Genomic DNA, 27,361 nt, shown 5'->3' on the forward strand with positions numbered 1-27,361 from the left:
ATCATAAAATGAAAAAGTAAGTCAATTGTTATTTTAAAAAGCCACTTAAGAGAACCTGGGTGGCTCAGTGGGTTAAAGCCTCTGCTTTCAGGTCGGGTCATAATCCCAGGGTCCTGGGATCGAATCCCGCATTGGGCTCTCTGCTCAACAGGGATCCTGCTTCCTCCTCTCTCTCTGCCTGCCTCTCTGCCTACTTGTGATCTCTGTCTGTCAAATAAATAAATAAAATCTTTTAAAAAAAGCCACTTAAAAACAAGAGAAAGCAAAAAATCCTCTAGATGAACACAATAAATAATATACTTTAGCTTCGTATTTTGGTCTTGCAAGAGAGAAATCAATTGGTAGGAAAGAGAGAAGAAAGGAAAAAAAAATGGGAAAGGAGTCGGTAGAGGATATGAGTAAAAGAGACCAGATGGGCAGAAAAAATCCATACGTTACTCACAGCTCAGACATAAAATCACAAACAGATGTGTGTGTCTATACACAGTTTTAAAGAGAAAGGTATATAGAGAGAAATAACACAAGAGAAATAGAAATAGTGAAATGCAAACACATAAAGTCACTAATTCATAGAGAAATATTAAAATTTTCTCTCTAACATTTCTGCTAAAGACTTGAATCTGTTCCATTTGCTATTACAGGCATATTTGCAGATTTAGGAGGTTGTAGGTGTAAAGGAGGGAGTGACATTATAGAAATATAGAAGGCTTCCGTCTTCCATAAACTGGTCTTAATCCCACTCTGTCACTGATGAGCTGTTTGACCTTGGGAAATGTCCTTAATTTTCCCAAACCTCAGTTTTCCATCCATCTTCTCATAGGGTAATTGTTTCTTTCTATTTTATGGTCTTGTTTTGAGTTTTAGAGAAGATGAAATGGAAAACACTTCGCCCAGTCACTAGCTCTAAATAATAGGTGTTATTATCATTATCATTATTATTATTGTTACTCTGCGGCTGCAGCTAGTTTATTTTAATCCTGTTTTTTCTCTTCTTGGTCAATTAAATTCAGTATAAGATTCCGGCCATGAGGTCCCCTCCTGAGTTCACAGAATTTACCATGAACTGAAAGCTTACACGTTTTGGGGAAGTCAAAAAGAAATGGTCATTCTATTCACAGGGATGATTTGTGGGTGACATAGACATGGCCTGAGAAGCCCCTGCAAACAAGAGATTTGCATAAGCAAGGACAAGGGTGGGCTTCTCTCCTCCTCGGTCATTTTTAAATACATAATTATAGATAATTTCCTCAGTGATTACCAACATCCCTATAGCACTTCTTCGTTCACACAGCACGTTTTACAACCCCCAGGGTTGTTTTTTTTTGTTTGTTTTGTTTTGTTTTGTTTTTTGTTTTTTCAGTTTGCGAAAGGGGCAGTCAAATGTCAACAGGCAAGTCTACACAAAATACGCCAGCAGGGCCTTAAAGGTCAAGCTGAAGGTGATTTCCTCATCACTGTGCTCTGCTTCTGACCTAATCAAAAGAGGCAGGTCATTGAACAGGCCAAGGACCTACTGGCTCCTGGCTCTCAGGTAAACAAAAAATTGCTAGCTCTGGTCTCTCCACACCATCCAAGGACACAGTTTACAGCCTTTTCTCCTAGTATTTGTACAAGTGGGTGGGAAAGAGGTGGGCAAAAACCGCAAGGCTTTTGGTCTGAATCTGTCTAATCTTTGTTTGCATATGGGAGATCAACAAAGCTTTTTGTCTCCTATTGAGAGACTGGAAATCCATTTTCCCTGAGTTGTAGAGAGAGTTGTTGAGAAAATCAAACAAACTGCTTCGGATAATATCGGGTAGATACTGTTATTGTTCATTGTATTCAGAGTTGGTCTTGGACTTTGGGGTTGGGCATTGTAAAACCCCACTCCTCTTTTTCTACTTCCACGAAGCTTGGAATATTAAGAATGTGCACGAAGGTGGGTCAGGTTCCCCACACTTGCACCGATACTGCTTGAGATTCCTCGCAAATGAATCAGTTTCGAGAATTTGAGTTCAGGGTTTCTTACAAAAGTTGGTTGTCAGTTATCCCTCCTTTTCAATGCTGGTAGTTATTTGTAAGACAGAGCAGACTAGAGAGAAGACAGATCTGGACTATCTACTTTAGGAAATTATAGGCAATTTTTTCCCTATCAGCCTACCATGAGTAGGCACATTGCATGCATTACCTATGGTTGAAAACTGCAACAAGTCTGTTAAGGAAGGTATCCGTACTGGATAAAAGAACCTAAGGTGCACGGAGTTTCCTCAGATAGGCCTAAGAGAAAGAGCTGGTAAGAGCCAGAGGCATGATTCAAACCTGCCTACCGTCAAGGCCATGGTCTTTCCATAGTGTCATCCCCGCTCCCCCTGTGATGATACACATCAAACATCTGACTCAGCGGCCACGTGTAATTGCATAATGTTAGAGGAATGCTAGCATTCATTAAATCAACCGGCATGGTGTTCACTTGGGAGAACAGTGCATTTTACACCCACATCCCCTTCGTCTAACATATCTCAAATGTCACATGTTCCCAACTGAACCTTTGATCTTCCCAGTTGCCCCTTCCCCCACAGCCGCTTTGTCTCCGTCTATTGCAACTTCATCCTTTCTTTCCCGGGCTTTTTATCGCCTACCCCACGCCCAAACCATCAGCCAGTCCTGTAGGCTCTACTTTCCAAGTGTATCTGGAATCTGACCACCTCTCACCACTTCCATGGTCTTTTGCTCCCAGTGACCGTAGCCTCCCAACAGGGGGGCCTTATTCCACTCTCACCCCCTGGTACAGTCTCTTCACAGGTCAGCAGGCAGAGTGGCTCATTCCAGATTCTCATTTCACCGAGGAAATGACCCACAGGGCCCTCGCGATCTCTCCGATCTCATCTGTCACTCTGCGCTTTGTTCACCTCGCTTAAATTCCACGGATCTCCTAGCTGTTCCTCATACACACCAGGCATCCTCCTCTTTAGAATGCTTTCCCCATGGGCTTACGCTGCTGTGGTGCTCACTGAGCCCCTGATGCTGTCCAAAGTGGGGGACACATGTTAACTCACCTAACCATCTCCTGAGGTAGGCGCCATTCTCACCCGCCCTTTTGAAAGATGGGGCAACTGAGGCGTGGGAATTAAGGAGCATAACGACAGCCCCTGCTCTTCACAACGGGCCTCTGCACCTCTGAAAATGACGGCCTAAAGTCACACATCACCATTTTAAGGCCCTCCTTTTTCTGAGCCCCTCATCTTTTTCATCTGCCGGAAGTTGGATTTGAACATACGTTTCATATTTTTAACATATAGTTTTGGTGTGAATTGTCAGGCATTTGCTATGCAATCCAATGACATTTCCCCCCTATTTTAGGACAGAGTCTTTGTTTAGTCATGCTACTTGGATTTTGCACAACTAAGACATTCACTGGCTTTGACTTTCTTTTCCTGGTTGGCCCATTATATTGGTTTAGTTCAGAGACCTTTACAATCCCTTCTAGAAATAGCTGGCTCTCTTCTCCCCTAGGTTCTTCACCAACCCTTCGTTCACCAATAGGGAGATAAATATGTATGGAAGTACAGAAGTGTAACAACTTCTAGGGATTGCTGGTTCCAGTCACATGTTTTATGAATTCCTGGAAAGATGGAATCAGAGCAGATACCTGCTATAAGCAGTTGGCTTCAAGGAACAACAACTTCTGTTTTTTCTAGGAGGGAAAAAGTGCCAGAACCCAGGGATGACGATTTTTGTTCCAGGTAGACTTAAGACAAAGTGGATGAAAGTGGAGCCGGATAGGGGAGTGAATTTAGATAGATAGGAGACTTGACAGAGGAAATGTATGTCAAGAAAGAACTGAGCAGAATCTTAGGGATTCGGATGAGTGCAGAGCACATAAATATACAAAAACCTACAAATCTTTACTATTGGCCACCCAAATTCCGAATACATCAACCCAGCAGACTGTTGTCAATTTTTCACCGACCCTTCTTTTCCACTGTCAGAATGAACCCAACGCCTGCGGAAAAAATCTTTAGTAATCTGAAAAAGTGTAACATCAATGACATAGGTTTTTTGTTAATCTTTTCTCTTTTATAAGCTCTAACATAATTTCTTTCCTCTTTTCCATTTTTGTTTTTATAATCACTGGAAGGAAAATCACATTTTCCTTGGTAAATATTAGCACAAAATTGCTCCCATTTACTGAGTTTGCTGTGTGTGCCGGGCGCCCTGCCTGCTTGTTTATACACATGACGTCATTGCAACCTCATGAAAGCTTGAAGAGGGGAAATTATATTCCCATTTGATGAACTAGGAACCCGATGCTCAGAGCTGCTAAGTAATTGAAATGTAGGCCCCACGAAAAAAGTGTGTTTTTCTGTCTTTTGTTGTTGTTGCTGTCATTTTTAAATTGCCCTGTTTTGGGCACCCAGAACAGTGTCTAGCACATAGGAGGTACTCAATAAATATTTTTTGAATGTTAAATGATCTTGCTCACTATCTGTAAATACCCATCTGTAAATATCAAATCTGTAAATATCAAACCATCTGTAAATATCAAGCCGGCTTCTCCATTCCAAAGTGGGCATCTTTTTTTTTTTTTTAATTAAATTTTTAATTTATTTTCAGCGTAACAGTATTCATTGTTTTTTCACCACACCCAGTGCTCCATGCAATCTGCAAAGTGGGCATCTTTAATCATCTACTAGAAATGCCTCCGGGAGTCTCTTCAACTTCGCTCTTTGAGAGACCTGAGGCATAAATTTAAATGGGCAGCTTGAAACGGGATGTTTGTCCCATTGTTCTTGTGTGGACACACCTTTTTATATAAACTCCTGAATATCCTTTTTTCCTCCCCTGTGAAAGTATCATTATTACTTTTTTCATTGTAAACATTACACAAGCTCATTGAGAAATAATAATATTAAAAAGTGTAAAAAGTCAAGACAAGGATTAGGGTGAAGCAAGGGAAACGTTTACCTTTGGTGCAAAACCTAAGGGGAGGGCAAACACAAACAACATTTTAGTTCACTATTTTTAAAAAGAAAAATGAACGCAAAAATTCCACGATGAACAAAATATCAAAAATGTACATAAAGACGAGATCCGTGGGCCGGAACGAAGGTGTGGCAAGGGAGGCGCTCACTCTCAGGGTCATGGGGCGCACAGTCAGATCCCGTCTGTATTAAAATCCTAATATTTTGTTCACCATGGACTTTTTCCCCTGGAATTCTTAAAAAATTGCATTAACATGTTATTTATTTTGATAACTAAGTTTTGGGGGTCACTTCCTTAAATTTGGTACCTAACCCTAATCCCAAACCCGATAGAATGTGAGGAGGGGTTGCTCCAAATTGAAGACCACCCCCCCACCATTGACGTTTGGAGAACTATTTTTCAAACATCTGATTTGGCAGGTGTTCTTTTATCCACACCACTCCCGCCCTTTGGAAATATTTTGTTTTTCACTCTTAATAGATAGTTAACAGAGGGACTAGTGACCGGAGCATTGTTTTTGAGGGACCACGGGGCAATCCGTGTTATGGGCATCCCGGAGTTATTTAATCAACTCCCTGTTTATTAAATAACATGTCAACAAACATTATCGTACATACTTACTTTGCCCACTTACCCGATTTCTTCTTGGGGTATGTTCCCAGACTTGGAATTGCTGGACGAAAGAGTTTGTGCTTTTAAAAGCAACGAAGGCTATTTGGAATCACTGGTTGTTGAACTCAGCCCCTTTCCACAAGGTTTACAGAATTTATTTTTTTTTAAGTTTTTATTTCAATTCCAGTTAGCATGAAGCATTATATTAGTTTCAGGTGTACAATTTAGTGACTCGACACTTGCGTACATCACCTGATGCTCAGTTTTACAGAATTTATTTTTAATGCATTTCCTTTTCTTTGGACAGGGCCAGGAGACAAAATGTCATCATCTTTTTTGCCGGTATCACGGGCTCCTGAAGGTAAAGAGGAAATCCGTCAATGAGTTCTTGCTTTGTGCCTGGTATGGTCAGTCTCCACGGTGGGTTGGGAACGTAGCAAAAAGGAGAACGGCACACGACAAGCATCACACATGGCCTTTCTATGTCAGGAGTTTATCAATGGCCTACTGAGAAGAGAAATTTCTCTTCCAATTTTAATTCTGCCAAGAAAAAGTCTTCACATCGGAGAGGCATTAAATGGTCATATTTAGCTAGGTTGCTAGGGAATTTCATAACATAAAACAATTAACTCAATTATTTGTCATAATAAAGGACATGAATAACCACATCTTATCAAAATCTGTCCTCTCCTTTCCTTTTGCAGCCTTTCTCTCCTCCTCCTGCTTCTTTACAAGTGTACAAGGAATTCATACTTGTCGGTATAGAAGAATAACTTCTTTGTCACTGACAGGTTTGACAGAGCTTTGAACATTGGATAACACCAAGAGTGTGTTACAGGGGACAGGCGTTCCATAGGCACTTTCCATGGGCTCAGGGAAAGTCACGCCGTAGATTCTCCCTCAGAGACTCCAGAAGGAACCAATCCCACACCTTCTTAGACCTTTGGCCTTCAGGACTGGGAGAGAATCCGTGCCTGCTGTTTTAAGCCGCTCTGTTTGCAGTAACTTGTTGTGGCGGCCCCAGTTCCACGTGACTAGGAAGTCATTCAGGTGGAGAGAAGGACTGGCTAAGAGTGAGTTTATAATTCAGGAGACTTGTTAGAGTGGGTCAAAAGTGGTCCCTCCAAAATGGTAGCTCTCCGTGTCTTCACCCCTGCGATGTGACCTTATTTGGCAAAAGGGTCTTTAAAATGTAATTGAGGGAAGGATCTCAGGATGAGATCATCCTGGACTTAAGGTGGGTCCTAAATCCTAAATGACAGTGTCTTTGTGAGAAAAAGAAGTCCCTGTGAACATGGAGGCAAAGATTGGAGTTACACGGCCAATGCATGCCTGAAGCCACCAGAAGGTGGAAGAGATGAGGAAGGATTCTCCCACAGAGCCTTTGGAGGGGGCATAGTCCCGCTGACACCTTGATGAGGGACGCATGAGCCCCAGGACTGTGAGAGAAATTCTCTTGTCTTAAGCTGCCAAGTTTGTGGCCATTTATTATGGCAGCCATAGGAAACTAATATACTTGGTGTTTAGAGTTTTACTTTTTTTCTATTTCTTTATAACCAAAAGGAACTTGGGTTTGGAGTTGGAGGGGAAAAAAATATCTTGTCAATCCAGGACACTGAAACCTGGTCGGACAGAATTTAAACTCAGGCATTCAAGGCTTTAAATCACCTAGGGTGGGGTGGACAGTAAGTTTGCGAGGTTTTTCTTGGGAGGAGAGAGGGTTGGTTGAGAGAGATGTCCAGCCTACCAATGATTGGCCCTTTGGAGGACATCAGCAGTCCCTTCCTGGGATGTCAGGCCTAGCTCTGGCCTGAGAGTATAGGGTACAGGTCATGAACTCTGGCAATGCCACTCAAGCCCAAGAACCTTTGGGTCCTTGACTTCTGTTGCATCCTGTTGGCTGTGCTCTTCCATACTCTTGGTGTCTCCAAGCCCAGCTGCCTGGACCCCTCTCACCTGTCTGCTCATGTATTATAAGGCCCAAGATTTCATGTATTGTCTTGACCTCTTTGATGTGGCCCTATATAGCAGGTCGTGTCCTCTTCCCTGAGCTGTGAGTGTAAGTGACTAATAAACCTCTATCTATCTCATCAGTCCAGTGTGGAGTGTCATATGCTCAATCATCTCATACTATTTGGGGCAGGGGATCCCTCCTTTACTGACAAGGTGAATCAGAAGCTCAAAGCTTCCACCTCTGCAATTTTCTTTCTTCCGAACCCATTACCCACGGAAAAACGTGCCTGAGGTTTCTATCCAGACCTTCCCACTTTCCCAACCGAATCCCTGGCAAGTAGCTCATTCTCAGGCAGCCTTTAAGCTCCAGACCAATAACTCCCAGCCCTATTGTCTCTTTCAGCCACTTAGAGAGGAGGGGCACTTTCAAGATACTCTGGTATTTTGGGAGGTGAAAGTGGTGCAGGCGCTGGGGCAGGAAGGGGGATGTGTTTTCAGTTGTCCCTTCCCCTTCTCTGACTTAAGGTGTCAGTTCTAAGCTCCAGAATTCCTGCTTTTGGCTCTTGGTATCTGAAGCTAAAATCTCCACCCCCAAGCATTAAAAAGCCAGAAAGAAAGAAAAAGAGAAAGACCTTTTATCATTTCAGATTTTTTTTTAAAGATTTTATTTATTTATTGGACAGATCACAAGTAGGCAGAGAGGCAGGCAGAGAGAGAGGAGGAAGCAGGCTCCCCGCCAAGCAGAGAGCCCGAAGTGGGGCTCGATCCCAGGACCCTGGGATCATGACCTGAGCCGAAGGCAGAGGCCTTAACCCACTGAGCCACCCAGGTTCCCCATCAGATTGTATGAATAAAAACAAAAAGTTCATTCAGAAATTCAGTTAACTTCTCTCTCCCTCCCTTCCTCTCCCTTTTCTTCACCAGCCCCCTTATAGCCAGGCTTCTTTAAGTCCATGCTTTGTACTCACAGATATGTGCCACCATCACCACAGTCCATTTTAGAACATTTTTATCATCTCAGAAAGAAACCCTGTGCCCCTTAGCCCCTAACTCCCTTGCAGCCCTAAGCAACCACTAATCTACATTTTGGCTCCATGGTTTTGCCTATTCTTGACATTTCATGGCATATAATGGAATCTTATAATGTAGGGACTTCATGGGGCTTCTTTTACTTAATATAATATTTCCAAGTTTCATCAGGCTTAGAGTATGTATCCTTCTTACGGCTGACTAATAGTCCATTGTATGGATGTACCACATTTTGTTTACCCATTCATCGGTTGATAGATATTTGGGTTGTTTCTATCTTTTGACTATTCTGTATAATATTGCTATAAATATTCATGTACAAGTTTTCATGTGGACATACGTTTTCATTTCTAGGAGCGGAAGGGATGGGTCACATAGCAACTATATGTTCAACTTTTTGAGGCCGTTTTCCGAAGCAGCTGCACTATTTTTCCCTTCCCATTAGCAGAATGTTAAGATTCTAATTCCCCCACACCCTTGCCCATACTTGTCACTATCTTTTATTTATTTATTTTTTTTGAAGACTCTCTAGTCTGGACCGAGGATGTCCCTAAGGGTAGTGACTGTGTCTATTCCTGCCAAAATGGCAGTGTAAAGGTAATAGTACATATATTTGTAGTGACCAGAAGAAGCAAAATCTTAATGCCTCAAGATAAGATCCCACTATCCTGTAATAGGCCCCCTTCTCTATTTACACAACAAATATAGACTCACACCCCCAAAGTATTAAGCACTGGGCTTGGTGCCATGGGAAACAGACAGATGAGCTGTGTCTTCTGCCCTTGAGATCCAGGCTGTGAATCTCTACCTCAGTTGGAGAGGCCTGGGCTGCCTGTGCCCTCCACCTCAGAGACCCACCCGTCCACCTGCTCCAGCCTGGCTGGTAGAAGCCTGGTCCTTCTGGTCAACAGAGCAGGGATGACAGATGGTTTTCTGTTTTCTTTTTTTTTTTTTTTTTTGACAGATAAAGGAAAAGATGAACCAGTCAAAAAGGACAAGCCATATAGGATCTTTTTCAAAGATCTCTTTCTTTTCAAAGAAAATGAAATGGCAGCAAAGAAAAAGGTAAAATTTTATTAAAAGCCCAATCCAAATTAATGCTGGAAATTTATCCTCTTATCCTTCACTATTACGAACTCTGCTGGGCAAAGACAAGGGGTCAGGTGTGGGTGTGTCCATCGCCGGCTATGCTGGGGCATAAGCACGCACGACAGGAAGAGCATCCAGCCCATGGGAAGGACCCAATGATCATTGCCTACTGGGGGGAAGACAGACACACTATGACCAACACATATGACAAGTATGGTATATCCCACTTCATTGATTCTAATGCCCATATTTTTTTTCCACATTTTCTTATTCCTGAAATTGGGATCCAACTTACATAGGTGGGGTGCCATGCACAACAGGCAGTGCATAAAATAATAGTGCATCTGCAAACAATGATATCTTAGAGCTGATACATTACAGTAATAGAGCAAAGGACATGGACATGTAGAGAAAGGAGCAAGCATCTTTGTTGGAGAGGATGATGGTGGTGGTGTGTATGTGTGTGTGTAGTTGTCTCTGTGCACACATATGCACAAAGACGTCACTGAAGAGATAGCAAGAGCTATATTGTTAAGAATAAGTTAAAATTTGCCAGGCAGATACAGATAAGAGAATGTGTATGTGTGTATTAGGGAAGAGGGCAGGGAAGGAAGAAGGAACAAAAGTGGAGGAGGGAGTCATTTTAGAATTATTTGGTATGAAGCTAAATTAGAGATGAGGCTACCAAAGCTGTGTTTTGCAGTTAATCTCACTACTTATATTATTATACCATTTAATACATGATTTGGATTTCAAGAGGTTTGCTGTCCTTATTCCTAGAGATAAAGATTGACTATAGGATTTTTTTTTTTTTTAATCCCATTTGGAGTGAGGAAGTTATCTAGAAATGCTCAATAACAGATTCATCTGTAAGGTGAAGGATTTGTGCTTGTGTTGTACAGTTTTATTGAAAGTGTCCAAAATTAAATTGAGCAAAGATCCATGAATTTCAAAGTCTGATTTATTTATGTGTCCTGGGGAGGTCCTTTTCCTGTCAAGTTTTCAATTCAATTCCACAGAACCAGTCCTTTCAAATCAGTGGAATTTCCAAGTTACCTGCAGTTGGACAAGACAAGGATTAAAAAATAAAAACGAAAATGGGGGCGCCCGGTTGGCTCAGTGGGTTAAAGTCTCTCTTCCTTCGGCACAGGTCATGATCCCAGAGTCCTGGGATCCGGCACCACATTGGGCTCTCTGCTCAGCAGGGAGCCTGCTTCCTCCTCTCTCTCTGCCTGCCTCTCTGCCTACTTGTGATCTCCGTCTGTCAAATAAATAAATAAAATCTTTTAAAAAAAAAGAAAATGAAAATAAAGCCAAAACCCTTCCCAGGCTCATATTTATGATGTACATGTTTAGTAAAGGTTGAATGTCTTTATATTTGTGCTCAGCTTCGTAAGAGAAGGAATTGTAAACTATACCCATTCCTTCAGAGATAAGAACTCAAAATTGCTTGTTTAATGTATCAGTAATGAGAAATGTACCAGTAATGAGAAAAAGACTTACTGTAAATGATAGTTTTATATCTGATCATTTTTTTAAAAAGATTTTATTTATTTATTTGACAGACAGAGATCACAAGTAGACAGAGAAGCAGGCAGAGAGGGGAGGAAGCAGACTCCCCGCTGAGCAGAGAGCCCGATGCAGGGCTCCATCCCAGGACCCTGGGATCATGACCTGAGCCGAAGGCAGAGGCTTTAACCCACTGAGCCACCCAGGTGCCCCTGATCATTATTTTTAAAGACAACATTATTTTGGTATATTAGAAATTCTTTTCAACTTTTGCACTTGGGCAGGAAAAATTTATAAACCGCAGCATGAAAGTCTACCAGAAGTCTACATTTTCATCTCGAATGAAGAGTCGTTCACACCTGGGCCAAGTAGCTTTCTACTCTGACACAGCTGGTGGCTCATTCGAAAAATTTGGGCTAGATCCCTCTATTATTCTAAGATTAACAGAAGGTAAGTCTAGATTACTGTTTAAGAATATTGTTTTGAATATTTACTGTTAATGTCAAGTTTAGGGGCTTTTCTGGAGGTTAAAAAGAAAAGTATGCTCTCTCATACTATGGTGGTGGAGGGGGTTGTAAATGGAAACTGAGAGTTGGGACAAAATCTGTTTTAAATAAGAAAACGTATTTCCAAGAAATAGACTGTTACTCATTTTCGTGGCTCTAAGGAAGAAAGTCGTTGCTAAAATGATACAGTATTAAAGGTTATGGCTATGGCCATTTAAACCCATTTCTAAATGTAGAAATATATAGAAACTTTCTAAAGAGAAGTGTTGATTTTCCACACCATACACCTCACATATCCAGAATCAGGAAACTAATAGAATTAAATAGGTTTTCCTGTTGTTGCAAAAACACAACCTGTTTTAATGGCACTTGAGGGCAACATAATAAAATATTACAGGATATTAATTATTGCTCTATGAAAAGGAACAATATGGTAATCAAAATGTCATTGACTTTTCTTACTTATCAGATCAAGAAGTGCTTAAAATGAGATAGAAAGCAGTTTAAAGTGTGGTTGAAGTGATTAATGGTAGGATGATGGGGTCATAAAATCTTCCCCCAAGATGAGTCTTATCTAAATTTTTAAATTAAAATTTAAAAGTAAGGAAGAAAGGAAGGGAGGAAAGGAGGAAGAAAGATACATTGAGTGCCCAGGATTTGCTATGGTAACTTAAAAATTTGGTAACTCTGCCAAACTGTGATTAAAAAAAAAAATCTTCAGAGAGCAACAAAAAAGAAACACTTGGGAAAGAACTTTGGAGTCAATAATTAGTGTAGAAGAGGGAAGCCATGTTAAGTTTTTTAGATCTTGGAGGTGCATATTCTGCACTCTAGTTGTACGAAGAAGTGCAAATGTCAGGCAACATGGCAGTGTCAGTGACTATACCATGGATAGGGTAAAGCTAGCTTTAGTCTTGTGTCTCATAGCTTACCTCTGTAGAATGGTGAACCCTAAGTCATCAAGAGCACTTAAAATTATACGTGACATATTTTCGAGTTCTACATAAAGTGGCTACCTTCAAAAATCCATGCCACACTACCACTTCCTAGAGAACAAGCAAATATGACTTTGCAGATGACCCTATTCGACACCAGGCTGGTTGACAGAGGGGTTACTGGTCTCTTAACAGCAAATGAAATACACTAGACTCTTAAAAGGAAATGGTAAAATTGTTTGGTATTATCCAAGACCATCTGAGCTCTGTCAGCAATGGAAATCAGGTTGTCAGTTTCTGCTGATTACACAGATATGCTTATGGACATTTTCATTGAAAATAAAGAAATCCTCCTCAGACTTTCTAATCATGATTTGATTTGGTGAAGCGCCATTTACCAACCTCATGTTTCCTGCCTGAATTCTGATTAAAGACAAGCCTATGTGGTATAAAATGAGCAAGTGACCCCTACTTTGGGAGCCCAGTTATATCATTTTTGTGTGTGCGGCAGTAGCCAACTGCTAGATCACCTCAAATAAATTATGCAGGCAACTGTCACAGACAGATGAGTTGGGCTGCGTCTTAGAAGTGCCATCTCCCCTTCCAGGGAGCCGGCATCCTGACTGTGGTTTTACTCTCAAGGGGCGACACCACTGGATCACATCCACAGTGAGTGGTGAGATACTCTGGTGTTGAGGGACACTAGTGCTTGGAAGATGGTTTTATCATCCATGGTCTCCTTGTTTCAAAAAACCTTCTGGATAGCTAGAAGAGCCAAAGTGGGAAACCCACTATAACCAGTCTATTTACCAGAATAAAGATCACATCAGAATCTTTCAGAATTACCAGAATAAAGATCACAGAAAGAATAAAATCACATCAACTCAGCCAGATAGTACCATGTTAAAGTAGCCTAAAATGGTAAGCATGACTCTAATATTTAGTAAATGGACAGTATAGGATTTTTTAATTGAAATGTATTCCAATTCATGTGACCCATCATAAGTGACTGAACGAAAGCGACAGTAAGCACTTTCATGCTTCTTTTCTACTAAAAATATTCTTTAGGTAAATTGAACCTGAATCTGATCAGGTATACATGGGCGATTGAGCACATGTTAAATAATACCATGAGGATGCAATCTGCCAGATCCGTTATACAGGAAATTCTACAGGGAAATTGGTCTGGTTTTCGTTTTGGTTTTGTTTTTTAAAAGAGGGAAAGGGGGGGTGGGGGAGGGGCAGGGGTTTGGAGAGAGAGAATGTTAAGCAGACTCCATGCCCCCCCAAGGAGCCCAACGTAGGGCTCGATCTCATGACCCCGAGGTCATGACCTGAGCCAAAATCAAGTCAGGCACTTAAGTGACTGAACCACCCATGCGCCCCTGCTCTGTTTCCTTAAACCAGTAAATGGCATGGAGAAAAGGTTGTGTGTGGGGGGAGGTAGGGATGGCAGTTATAGATAAAAGTTGACTTTAGGGGCTATACCAACCAAATTGATTTTTGTTTAGATTTTAATTTTTTTAATTCTAAAAAATTATTTTTGAGACCACTGGGAAAATTTGAACCCAGACTAGGTATAAGATGATACTAAGGAATTGTTCATTTTGTTTGGGATTATAGCTAGATTATGGCTATGTTTTAAAGCTTTTTCATCTGATGGAGTTACACACTTAAGTATTTATGGATTAAATGATAATGATGGCTTGGATCTGCTTTAAAATATTCCAGTGAGGGGGGAATGAGGGATAGCAATAGATGAAACGAGAGAGATAAGACATTGATTTTGTTGAAGTAGGTGATAGGTACAGGGCAGTTCATTTTATGAATGTTGAGGATTTTTTTTTGAGATTATATTTATTTATTTGACAGAGAAAGAGCACAAGCAGGGGGGAATAGGAGAGGGAGAAAGAAGCTCCCCACTGAGCAGGGAGCCAGATGCAGGGCTGGATCCCAGGACCCTGGAATCATGACTTGAGCTGAAGGGAGGAGACACTTAATGACTGAGCAAACCAGGCACCCCTGGTTTGAGGATTTCTGTAATAAATTTCTATATGTTGAGGATTTCTATAATAAAAAGTTTTTATGTATTAAAAAGAAAACCATTATAACTAGGTGCTTATTATCTTCACATATGTTACTTTATCTACTCCTCAACAAAATGCTGTTAGATGTTTCTCTTCTCCTCCTCTGATGAAAATGGCTCAGTGAGATTGAATCACTAATTAAAGGTCACTAGGTAGATGCGGAATTCAAACCAATGCTTGTCCGACTCCAAGACTTGTTGTCACCCATAATTACAGAACTATCTTTTATGATTAAAATAATCATTATATTGCTATTATTGACCTGGAAAAATTAAGTGATTACTCATTCCAATTGTATTTTTAGTAATAGCTAACAATTGTTAAGAAGTTGTTATGTGTTGGGGTGCCTGGATAGCTCAGTCAGTTAAGCTTCTACTCTTGACACACTGGATGTGGAACCTGCTGAAGATTCTCTCTCTCCCTCTCCTCCTGCCCCTCCCAGCTCACGGGCTCTCTCTCATTCTCTTTGTCTAAGAAAAAGAAGTTATTATGTTTTATAAAATGTTGCTTCACTTCCTTCTTCTCATAATACCACTATGAGGTAGAGGTAATAGAAATTATCCACTTAGACTCATTTTTGCTGTGGTCATAAACCATTCCTCAATTTCAGTGGCCTGCAACAATGTAAGTTTATTTGTCATTTACCTTTCAACGTTGGTGCTTTTCACTGGGTCCTGCACTGAAGGAACAGCCTCTGACTGGTACGTTGCTGGAGTTACGGCAGAGGGAGGAAAAGGGAACCAGTGGTGGTTCTTAAAACTTCTGCCTGGAAGCCATGCAGGTCACTGCCACTGGCGTTCTATGAGCCAAATCAAGTCAGTGGTCAAGCCTGACACCAGTAGGGGAGGGGGAGATAATCTTCTTCCACAGAGGGGCAGAAAATAGTTTGGAACAATAATACAATCTACCACAGTTAGGATCCTCATTTTTACAGACAAAGAAACTGAGGCTTGGAGAGGGTGAGTAATTTACTCAGGTCCTCATAGCTACTAAGAGGCAGGGGCAGAATACGACCCAACGAGACTCTGGGCTTCCCAGGGCAGCACAGGCTCACTGGTTATTCAGGAAACACTATTTTATTTCTACTTTTATCTATGTTTTAATCAAGAGACTTTGCTCTATACCACATTCTGTTTGTTTTTCATGAAGCAAACATTGTTGAAATGCAGCCTATATGTAATTTTTCCAGAATGAAGAAACCTTGAAAGGAAACTTTAGTCTTTTTTATTATTAGATGGTAAAGCTAGTTGTCATCTTTTTCCTTCCTGCCATAAATTTGGTTTGTGATCCCCACACACGTTTTGCTAAAGGACTTTGGTTTTATATCCAGATTGGCCAAAACACTAAGATTTAAAACAGCTCCGTCTCCTTCAGCACGGGCTTCGGAGTCATATGCCCCTTCTGCCATGTGTTAGCTTTGTTATCTTGGGCAAGCATCTTGACATCTCTGAGCTCACATACAGGATGGGTTCAGAAATATGTACCTCATTGGGGTTATTGTTAGGATCCAATAAAATGATTTATTTAAAATGTCTAATGAAGTTCTTGGAATATGATGGACACAAAATAAATGGTAGTTACTATTAGGAAATTAGTTTTTTAATGATGAGAAAAAAACTTTATTTGAAGGGATAGTGGTTTTTTAAGTCAGATACGTACCATATACAGTAATTTAATTACATAGCTTTTATTTTATAGGCGTTCTTGAGGGATAATGAACTAAACCTAGGTCTATTTCAATTTTCTTTGAAGGTGCAGATGCAAAAAGGACTATTCATGAATTTATTAATGACCAGAGAGACAGGTTTCTGCTGGAGGTAGTAAAAATAATTTTTTTCTCCCATTAGTCAAACAGAGGACTTCTGGCAGAGCATTGCCAAATTTTCACCTCAACAGCTTATTTTTTTCATTACATGCTCCAGATTTATTGCTCCTCTGATCCTTTCCTAAACAACTTCAGTTGGGCTTTTTTCCTCAACCTTCCACCAAAACTGCTTCTGTGAAGGTTCTCAGTGACCTTCCCATTGCCGAGTTCAAATTGTCACCTCGCAGTCTTGCTTTTCCTTCCTCTTCCTTCCCAGCAGCAGTTAGATCATTCGGTCACTTCCTCTTTCTTGAAATGTCTTCTTCGTCTGGTTTCCAGGACCCACAGTCTCTTGGTTCTTCCTCGTCACTGGCTGCTCACTTCTTCAGTTTTCTTTTCTTGTTCCTCTTCTCCTGGGTCTCCAAATGTTGGAACGCCCCAGACTCACCCCTCACCCTATGCTCTATCTACCCTCCTCCAGGCCCATGGCTTTGAATTCCACTTCCCCATTAACAACTTCCAAACTTATTTCTCTACCCTGATCCTCTTCCCTGAACTCCAGACTCACAAAGGCAACTGTAATTCTTAACGTCTCTGGTTAGATGCCCAGTAGGCACCTCGGACTTCCATTTCCAAAATTTTGCCCCCCTATACTCTCCCCTACCCCTGCAAATCTGCATCTCATGGAGTGCCCTATCGTAGTGAGTAGCAGTTTCATTTTTCCAGTTGTTTAGGCCAAAAACACTGGAGTTATCCTCAACTCTCCTACCTACAACCCACATCCAAATGTACTTTCAAATGTATTTTTTCCCAATATATCCATACTCACACTACTTTTCATGACCTCCCCTGCTGCCACTGTTACCAATATCACTTGCCTGAATTATTGTTATAACTTCTGAGCACTGGTCTGCCTCCACTTTTGCTCCCTACAGTCTGTTCTCCACATGCGTCCCACCTCTACTGAAGACCTCTGGTGACTTTGTCTGGCCCCTGGCTCCCCAGTTGTTATTTCTTTAAAATGATCTCATTTACATATTTTAAATTCATTTATATTATAATGTATGTGATTTTATTTATAATTTCTTTTTCATGCATGACATTAAAAACCATAGTGAATTCTTATATTCTGTAATAAAAAAATAAAAGCTAGATATCAAAGTTGTATTTGGGGATTTACACAGGGTTCTTGGAGGCTGGTTAAAGACCCCTACCCTTGGGCAGCTTGGCGGAATGTGTCATAGGCATAGCAGCGTGAAAACCTCATTGTTCTGGGCTGCTTCCTAATGGAAGAGGCTTTGTGACTGCAGATTGCCCAATTTCCCAATGGCCAGAAATATTGGAGGGCTATTGTGGATCATACCAAGTAGACCTCCTCTTTGGAGGGATACATAGTTGTTATTGTTGTTGTTGTTTTAATTTTTATTTTTTAGGCTAGAGCCTGAGGGGATATGCAGCTCCTTTTGATTTTTGGGAACCATATTGAGCCTCTTCATAAAAGTGAAAGAGAAGAATGAGTCTCCCTTCTAATGATCCCAAAATAAATTCCTTCATAAAATAAAGGCTATCGTCTCAAGACTTGGCACGCTATTATTTCTAATACAAGTGATCACTTACTATGCAAGTTACTTTCCCCTTTATTAGCAGACTGATGAAATGTACTAGCAATGAGCTGGAAATGTGGCATAATGTTGCACTTCTGTTTTCAATATTCCTAGTATGCCCTGTCAACCAAAAGAAATACAATTAAAAAGTTTGAAAAACACATGGTGGCAAAGGAACGGCAACTCACAAGAGCCGAAAAAAAGCTCCAAGAAGACGCAATGGCCTTTGAAGAGTTCCTTCGAGAAAATGACCAGAGATCTGTAGATGCTCTTAAAATGTTCGTTTTTGTTACTCGGGCCAAATTGCCTTTTTCCCTCCCTCTTTCTTTTTAGTTTCTCAGAATACAACACAACACAAAACAAACTAACTAATGCCTGTTACTTTTCAGTGCAGCACAGGAAACTATAAACAAACTCCAAATGACAGCAGAGCTCAAGAAAGCCAGTATGGAGGTGCAGGCCGTGAAAAGGTGAGCCCGGGGCACCATCTTTTCCTTCTCAAATATCCCAGCCCCATGGAAACTTCCCTGTGCCCAGCAAGACCTTCATGGGAATATTCCTTATCAGTTGATGATTTCCTACATATAACCTTATTTTTAAATACGTCATCTGTCTCTTAAATAAGGACCATCTGTCTCTGCCTGGATATCAGAGCATAGTGACCTCTGGCTGAAAAGTTTCTGTAACTTGTCAGTGTAGAAGCCTAGAAACTGGTTGAAAAGAAGCAAGCCTATGTTAAGAGTGCACCACAAATTATTTTCTAAGTGCCCCCTTTCATTCATCTGAAGGCATATTTCTTTCCACATTTTTAACATCTCTAAAATTGGGATTCATTTTTACAACCATCTCTCAACTATAATTGGCAGGATTTTTTATAGTTATACTTAGTTGAACCTAGAATTGATATTAAAAGCCAGAATCTATAATGACAAAATTTACAGGAAGGAGAGTTGGGATAAAATTATACCACCCACCACTTTTTTTCCTCCCCCAAGCCTGGATGTTTTCTTCTGTAGTCAAGTGTATCTCACTTGGTCTAATTTTAAATATATAAAGAAGCTTCCTTCTATCATCATTCTTGGACAGTAATTTCATGACCCAGGAGACACTAGTCTTGGTATCAAGTCATACTATAACTTGTTTTGTTTTCTTTTTTCTTTTTGAGGATTTGATACTTACCCTTCTTCTAAAACCAAGTCCTAGAGTTTTTGGAGAAGAGGACAGCAGCTTGTCTAAAATATAGCAAATGAACCGGATGGTAGTTTCTTTGCAACCAGTTGATATGAACAGAATGTGTGTTTTCAAACACATCCTGGCTCCAGAGCCTCTTCTATTTTGGAAGCCTAAACTTGAAGGCATTCCAAGGTGGAGCATTCCCTTCCTGCCTTCACTCTGTCATGTAATTAGAAGATTCTGTTCTATTTGTGGCAGCCTGTGTGCCTGCATGGAGTCCTGTGTTTATGCACAATGGCCACCCAGCCAACAGCCCTGCTGAAAAGAGCTGGCTTAGTGTGTATGTGTCTCGTCATCCTAGAAAGGTCCAAAAGGTTATGAAAAACAAGCTGGGGACAGCACAAAGGATGCAGGCACCTGCTATTTATTTCCTTTTTCTCTCTGTGGCCTGGAGATGGCCCGGGAAGGTTGTCTACTGCAGGTAGGGCTGGACATCTGTTTACAAAGGGGAAGGAAGCTTGTTCTGAAGCTTTTGCTCGGAAGCTGTGCAATGCTAGCCATTTTAACCCTGTTCTTGCAGCGCCTCTGGGAGGCTTTCCAACTAAAAACAAAGTGGCAGTAGAATGAGGGGCCCCCAGGGTCTTTGAGCGTGATGCATGAGCCAGCTGCTTGCTGGCTCTTGAATCTCACTCCCATCAGGGAGGAAGGAGGCACTGCCTGCAAGAAGTAGTGGAGCTGATGCTGCTGGGGTAGGGGACACTGCTGAGGACGTTGAAGAGGGCATGACTGAGGACGCCGGGAAGGAAACGGGTGGAGCTCCCTTTCATGAGGGCCTTCGTGGCTATTTTAAATATTCCTTCAAGGTCCACTTTGTAGCACGATTATGGGAAAGAGGTGTGAGGCTGGGGAGAGCTTTCAGTCCAAGTCCCTGGGTAGCGGAGGCGAGAGCTTGGGCCTCTGAATCAGCCGCAGCCGCATCTGAGTGCCGGCTCTGCCTTGACTAGACAGATGACTCTGCAAGTCATTCATTTCTTCTTCCAAAAGGTGGGAATGGTACTGATTGTCAAGTGCTGTACAGAGAATGTGATGGTATCCATCACGCGTCCTGTGTATTGCCCACTCCATAGTAGGCGCTCGCTCGTGTTAGTTTTCTTTTTTCTTCTCACATAAGTCCCATCATCTGCTGCCTACTAATTTCTTCTTATGTCTAAAATTTAATACGAGATTTCCCTCAGAAATAAATGAGTAAAGCTGTCACCAGTCTATTCCATGTGTATATATCCTGGGCATGTTTTATTCAGTAGCACTCCTATGGGTTCTTTCTTCTCATCTTACCTTCTTGACGCCCATATTTTTATGACTCTATACAATTTTTGTTATATAAATTGTTATTCAAATACATAAGAGAAAAAATTTGGTGAAAACTTTCTTTTTTTAAATGAACATGCTTTCACATGAATATTTCTTTTTTTTCACATGAATATTTGTAATGATATCTTCATTTCTTTTGAGTAGTGAAATAGCAAAAACAGAATTCCTCCTTAGAGAGTACATGAAATATGGATTTTTTCTGCTGAAATTGTCTCCAAAACACTGGCAAATCCAACAAGCGCTGAAAAGGGCGCAGATGAGAAAGAGTAGAGAGAGTATGAAAGTCAGTCTTCCAGTACTAACAAGTGAGTCCCATGTTCTTAATTTCAATTAAGTAAATATCCCTAATTCTCAGATGTTTCAATATTTATTTGAGTAATTTATTAAACAGTCAGAATTTCTGTTTTAAGCAGAACCTGAACAAGAATTCCCACTATCTCTGATATTATTTTTTAAAAAGATTTTATTTATTTATTTATCTAAAGATCGAGTGTGTGCTAGTGGGGGGAGGGGCAGAGGGAGAGAATCCCAAGTAGGCTCCTCACTGAGCATGGAGCCCAACGTGGGGCTCCATCTCAGGACCCTGACTGAGACCATGACCTGAGCCGAAATCAAGAGTCAGTTGCTCACACACTGAGTCACCTAGGTGCCCTGGTGTTACTAATCTTTTAAAGTATTATATAATATGTTATCACAGAGTCTCAGAAATTAACACCGCATATATTAGGAAGTCAGCTCAATGGACCAAAAATAGATCTATTATAGGTAAGAATCGAGTAAGTGATTAGAATACAAATCAAAGAGGAAAACTACCAGTTCCAGCAACGTTAGGGTGACATGGACCAGACTTATCCTCCTGCTTTAAAAAAATGTGAAAAATATATGAAGGTTTCAGGCATCAGGCATCAAGGAGAGAAGCAGAGATATACATGAGAGAGGAGAGACAAATGAGATAAGACAAATGACAGCCTCAGCATAGTGCCTGGGGAGGATTTCCAGGATGCAGCAGAGGAAGGAGGAGCCCAGCAGTCCCCATGAATTGCAGAGATGGAGCTAAGGGTATAGGGAGGCTGGAGTTCCCAGAGCAGAGTCCTGGAGAGGAGAGAGATACACAGAGAGTTCTCTCTAGAGTCTTCAGCTGAGGGCTGATCCTGAGACTCCCGGGTAAGAGCATTAACCCCACAGAAGCGAGTAAACTACAAAAACCAGGGAGAACTCTTCCGGAGAGCTGATGGTTAAACACTTCCCAGCACAGCAGTGGTGGCTGTCACAGCTCACTTTGCTGTGATTGCATTAGATCATGTGTACAGAGTATTGAGCACAGTGATGGCACTTGGTTAAACTCAACACAGTTTGACAAGAGAGAAAACCTATAGAAAGGAAAGTCAGGAAGTAATTGCATTTAGCAGCTTAAGCTTCTGTGCTCCTAGACTTGTCCTTTAACTAGAGGATACTTAGAAAGCAATGAGCCCCTCAGTCTAGAGGAGTGAATGGCTGACACGGGGTTTATAGAAGTTCTCAGGCTGTCGACTGAGGCAGGAAACAGGGACCTCCCTGTGCCCTGCAGGTCAGTTCCCCTCCATTCTGCCTGTTCCAGAGACCAGCCCTTGCCTTCAGCATCACACATTTGCTTGTTACAATGCCCCCATCCTATATTTCTGTCCTTGTACCATGAGACAAACCTCTCAGAAGTGTTTTCCCCTTTTTTCTCTCTTGCCCCACCTTTTTTTCATTTCTAGAATTAAATACAATGAAAACAGATGGCAGTACTGAGGATCCCAGGAAGATATCATTTTCAGATGACTATTACGTGGAAAGAGATCGCCAAGGTAATGCCAGAGATTTGGGACTTCATTCACAAAAGTCAAACCAGAAAGGTGCCCATCTCAAATTGGAAATCCGGGACCTCTGAGCTAACCTGGCAAACAAACGGTGGTGACCACATCACCCGGAATCCTTGGGAGCTAGGCGTTCCATTTCTTTCTCTCTGACATGATTACAAGATTTGGGAGAGGTGGATGAATGGACACGACAGGCACAGAAGTCAGGGGCAGAGAACCCGGCAGAAGACATCCCCTCCACAAAATATAACAACTGAAGTGTTCATCATTTTTATTTTTTGCCTTGATTTTTAAAAATCTGTGATTATATATGAAATATACCTGGTTAGGTATACCATGATTTATATTTCACAATTTACGCCCCTGATTTGGGACTCTCGATAGTTATATATCATGTTTTTGACAATACGTACCCTGCACTGCCCACTCTCCCCCACCACCCCACCCCTACCTTTGATTTTATTTTTAGGCTTGGAATCCAATTTCTTTTTTTTTTTTTTTTTTAAAGTTTATTTATTTATTTATTTGACAGAGAGAGATCACAAGTAGGCAGAGACACAGGCAGAGAGAGTGAGAAGGAAGCAGGCTCCCTGCTGAGCAGAGAGCCCGATGTGGGACTCGATCCCAGGACCCTGAGATCATGACCTGAGCCAAAGGCAGCGGCTCAACCCACTGAGCCACCCAGGTGCCCCCGGAATCCAATTTCATTAGAATAAATAAGCTCACTCCCCTTTCTATTATTACCATTCTAATGAAAAGAATGGGCATATCCATGCAGAAAAAATGAATATCTTGCACCAAATAACTAGGACTCATTTCTAATTCTATGTTATTTCTTTTCACCTCCACCATCACCAATGATGTGGACTTTGCCGGGACATTATGAATAGGAAAACCACACAAGAAGCCCACTCCAGAGAGTAAGAAATCATCTGTATCAAGGTACGGTACCTACTTCATTAACTCTTTTGGAATGTTTTTCAGAAAATATCCCTTTTAGCCTTTCTTCAACATAGAGACCACCTACAAATACCCGTCCTAACAGATACGGGAGGTGGTGGCTGTCATTTCTGGGTGCTCCTGAGGTGGCTGAGCTCCCACAGGCCCACGCGCATTCTTTGATGAGTGCCTGCCACTGCTGTTTGCAGAAACCACCTGCCCTCTGCATCCTGGGTTTGGCTCTCTCAGAGAGCTAAGATAAGCTACTCTGCTTACTCCTGTGTTTGCAGTTTTACCACATCATTCAAAATTGCTGCAATCGGATCACAAAACTTTTTTGTTTGTTTTGTCCCTTACATGATTGTTGACTCGTTAATACTCATTATTTCATAAATTGCTAGTTCTCAACCCTGGCTATTTAAGAAAATATATTGATGTCCAGGATGGGTACACTGGCCCCCAGCAGAGGATCTGGGCCAGCAACACAGTATCCATGACAATCACACATGACAAAAGTCAACACAGACACTGTACTCTAAATTCCAGGGACCCTGAGATCACTCCACTTCTGTGGCACTTAAAGAGTCATTGTTTTACTTTGCTTTCTTTTTTTTACGATTTTTATTTATTTATTTATTTGACACAGAGAGAGATACAGTGAGAGAGGGGACACAAGCAGGGGGATTGGGAGAGGGAGAAGCAGGCTTCCCGCTGAGCAGGGAGCCTGATGTGGGGCTCGATCCCAGGACCCTGGGGTCATGACCTGAGCCGAAGGCAGATGCTTAACACCTGAGCCACCCAGGTGCCCCTACTTTGCTTTTAATTAATTTTTTTAAAATTTTGAGATAGTTGTAGATTCACATACAGTTGCAAGAAATAATACAGAGAGATCCGTGTACCCTTTATCCAGTTTCCCCCAATGGTAACATCTTGCAAAACTGCAGTACAATATCACAACCAGGATATTGGCAATGGTACAGTCAAGATACAAATACAGAACATCATCACAAGGATTCTTCATGTTGCCCCATTGGAGTATATCCACTTCCCTCTCTCTTCCTCTCCTTAAGTCTTGGAATCACTAATCTGTTCTCTATCACTTTGATTTTTACCATTTCAAAACTGTTACATAAATGGAATCATACAGTACATAATCTTTTGGGAGTGGATGTTTTACGGACCATACATTCTCTGAAGGTTCATCCAAGCTGTTGGGTCTATCAGGAGTTGGCTCCTTTTTATCGCTGAGTAGTATCACAATTAAACCCTTGAACAATATGGGTTTGAACTATGCATTTTCCCTTATATGTGGATTTTTTTGAGAAACATAGTATAGTACTGTAAATGTATTTTCCTTATGATCTTCTTGACATTTTCTTTTATTTAGCCTACTTTGTTGTATGACTATAGTATATAATATATATAACATACAAAGTATGTTAACTGTTTAAGTTATTGGTAAGGATTCAGGTCAGCAGTTGGCTATTAGTGGTCAAGTTTTAGCGGAGTCAAAAGTTATATGCAGATTTTTGACAGTGTAGGGGTTGTTACAGTGTCAACGATAATATGATATGGACACACTACGAATTAACTATTCATTCACTGAATGACATCCAGGTTGTTTCCAATTTGGGGCTATAAAGAATAAAATTGCTATAAATATATTTGTGCAACTTGTGTGCACATCATTTCCATTTCTCTGGAATTAATGCCTGTAGTGCAATTGCTGAGTTGGATGGTAGGTACATGCTTAGTTTTTAAAGAAATGGCCAATTTTTTTCCCAGAGAGGCTACACCACTTTACATCCCCACCAGTAATGAACAAGGGATCCAGTTTCTCTACATTCTCATCAGCATTTACTGTTTTCATAATTTTTAAAATTTTAGCTATTCTGATAGATGTATATATCTCCTTTTTTGCTATCTCTTTTTTTTATTAATTATTTTTTAGATGTACATATCTTATTTTGCTTTTTTTAAAAAAAGTTTATTCTGGTTATTTTTTATTTTTTTATTTGAGTATAGTGGACATACAATGTTACATTAGTTTTGGGTGTACAACATCATGATACAATGCTATGCTCATCACAAGTATAGCCATCACCATGCAACACTATTATGCTACCATTGACTATATTCCTTATGCTGTGCCCTTTATTGGTGTGACTTATTCATTCCATAACTGGAAGCCTATATCTCCCACTCCCCTTCACATTGTGCCCATCTCCCACCTCTCCTCAAAATGGCTGGGCCACAGGGTGAAAGTGAGAGGCTCAAGGAATGAATAGTTATTCTATCATGAGCAGGTAAGCAGTGGTGCTTTGTCCTGGGGAGCCGCTGAGGGTTGTTTTTTTTTTTTTTTAATATTTTATTTACTTATTTATTTGACAGAGCGAGAGATCACAAGTAGGCAGAGAGGCAGGCAGAGAGAGAGAGGGAAGCAGGCTCCCCGCTCAGCAGAGTGCCCGATGCGGGGCTCGATCCCAGGACCCTGAGTTCATGACCCGAGCTGAAGGCAGAGGCTTAACCCACTGAGCCACCTGGGTGCCCCACCACTGAGGGTTTTAAGCAAGGGTATAACAGAGACTCGACCAGATGTATATTTTAGAAAATTGGAAGTGGGAGTATTTTAGAGAATGAAATGGAGGGAGACAAATCTAGAGGTAAGAGGGTCCAGTTAGGAGCCTGTTGTCACAAGTCAGGAGAGAGATAATGAACAACCTCAATCTCAACCACAGAGTGACAGTGGGGACAAAGAAGAAGGGCTGTGAGACACCTCAGGGAAATGGCATTGATAGGCTTTGAAAGGCTCGAATAAAGATCAGAGGAAGTGTGAGGAAAAGAGAATGGTCAAAAATAACTCACAAATTTCGTCAAACATAACTCCCAAATCTCTGTGTGGCAACTGGGTGTGTGGTGTTGGCATTCAGTAATACTGGGAACACTGTAAGGGAAGCAGGCCTGAAGGGAAGATAAGGAGTGTGATTTTGGATTGTTTTAGTTTTAGCTCCTTGTAGGACAGCCAAGCAGACACTGATGTCCAGTTGGAAGTTGGACACTGAAGTCTAGAGCTCAAGAGAAAGAGACAGATATGTGGGAGCCATTAGTATATTAGCAGTGATAGAATCCATGAAAGAGGGTGAAATAACCCCTAAAGAGTGGGTAAAATGAGAGGGGAAGAAGGCTAAGGAACCACAGACATTTATGTCGAAAAGGAAACCAAAAAGGTAACAAGAATTTCAGAGAGGTGCGAGAAGACTGATTAGAAAATGATACCATTGGATGAAGAGAAGAGCTGGGTGGACAGTAGTTATCAAATGCTTTCTCAGAGGATGTTTCCCAAATATTCATTTACTTCTATGGCTCTTTCTCCATATTCCCACACTTCATTTCCCATGCCTTAAAGGGCAGCTCCATTTTGTTCCCTCAAACTCAACACAAACAAAGCAAATATTAATCTTTTTCTTAGCTCATCCTTTAACTGTTTTCCATCTTATTAGGATGACTTCCATTATTCCAGATTCACAGACTACAAATATTGGAGTCATCTCTGTCCCTTCTCTTTTGGCTCCAGTAGCTCTTTCTACTCATGGTTCCCATGATTTCACTCTTTCATGTATCTCTAGATTCTCCTCCCATCCCCAGCCCATTTTCTCACTCTTCCCTTCATCACTACCCTCTACTTGAACATATTCATTACCTAGATCACACCAACAGCCACCTTACTCTCTCTAGTCTCTCCCTCTTTAATTTTCCAATCATTTTCAATTTATCCTTCTTAAAGGATTTTTCCAAAGCCACCATGCAAACCACATAATTATTCTTTAAGAGTGTACCTCATCTCCTGTCCCCCCAACCAACATTCCTCAGCCTGATCAGAAGATATTTTAAAAAGTAAAATCCACTCTTCAGAAGACAAATATTGTGTTACTCTGGGAACAAGCTTT

At 41.1% G+C, this 27,361-nt stretch overlaps 1 protein-coding gene across 1 annotated transcript in view; it reads left to right on the forward strand.

Moving 5' to 3' along the window:
- Nucleotides 1-5,033: 5,033 nt before the first annotated feature.
- The window catches only part of CCDC38 (coiled-coil domain containing 38), a gene marked incomplete at both ends in the record, with an annotated part of 43,422 nt that continues 21,094 nt past the window's right edge, over nucleotides 5,034-27,361 (forward strand). The window contains 10 exons of the mRNA XM_080810202.1: nucleotides 5,034-5,088; nucleotides 5,882-5,935; nucleotides 9,521-9,621; nucleotides 11,439-11,604; nucleotides 16,435-16,499; nucleotides 18,205-18,368; nucleotides 18,480-18,560; nucleotides 20,779-20,939; nucleotides 22,374-22,463; nucleotides 23,366-23,417. Coding sequence (XP_080666328.1) covers nucleotides 5,034-5,088; nucleotides 5,882-5,935; nucleotides 9,521-9,621; nucleotides 11,439-11,604; nucleotides 16,435-16,499; nucleotides 18,205-18,368; nucleotides 18,480-18,560; nucleotides 20,779-20,939; nucleotides 22,374-22,463; nucleotides 23,366-23,417 — 989 coding nt within the window. The remainder of the gene's footprint in view (nucleotides 5,089-5,881; nucleotides 5,936-9,520; nucleotides 9,622-11,438; nucleotides 11,605-16,434; nucleotides 16,500-18,204; nucleotides 18,369-18,479; nucleotides 18,561-20,778; nucleotides 20,940-22,373; nucleotides 22,464-23,365; nucleotides 23,418-27,361) is intronic.

This window comes from Martes martes (genome assembly GCF_963455335.1).
Source record: "Martes martes genome assembly, chromosome: 8".
NCBI classification, from domain to species: domain Eukaryota; kingdom Metazoa; phylum Chordata; class Mammalia; order Carnivora; family Mustelidae; genus Martes; species Martes martes.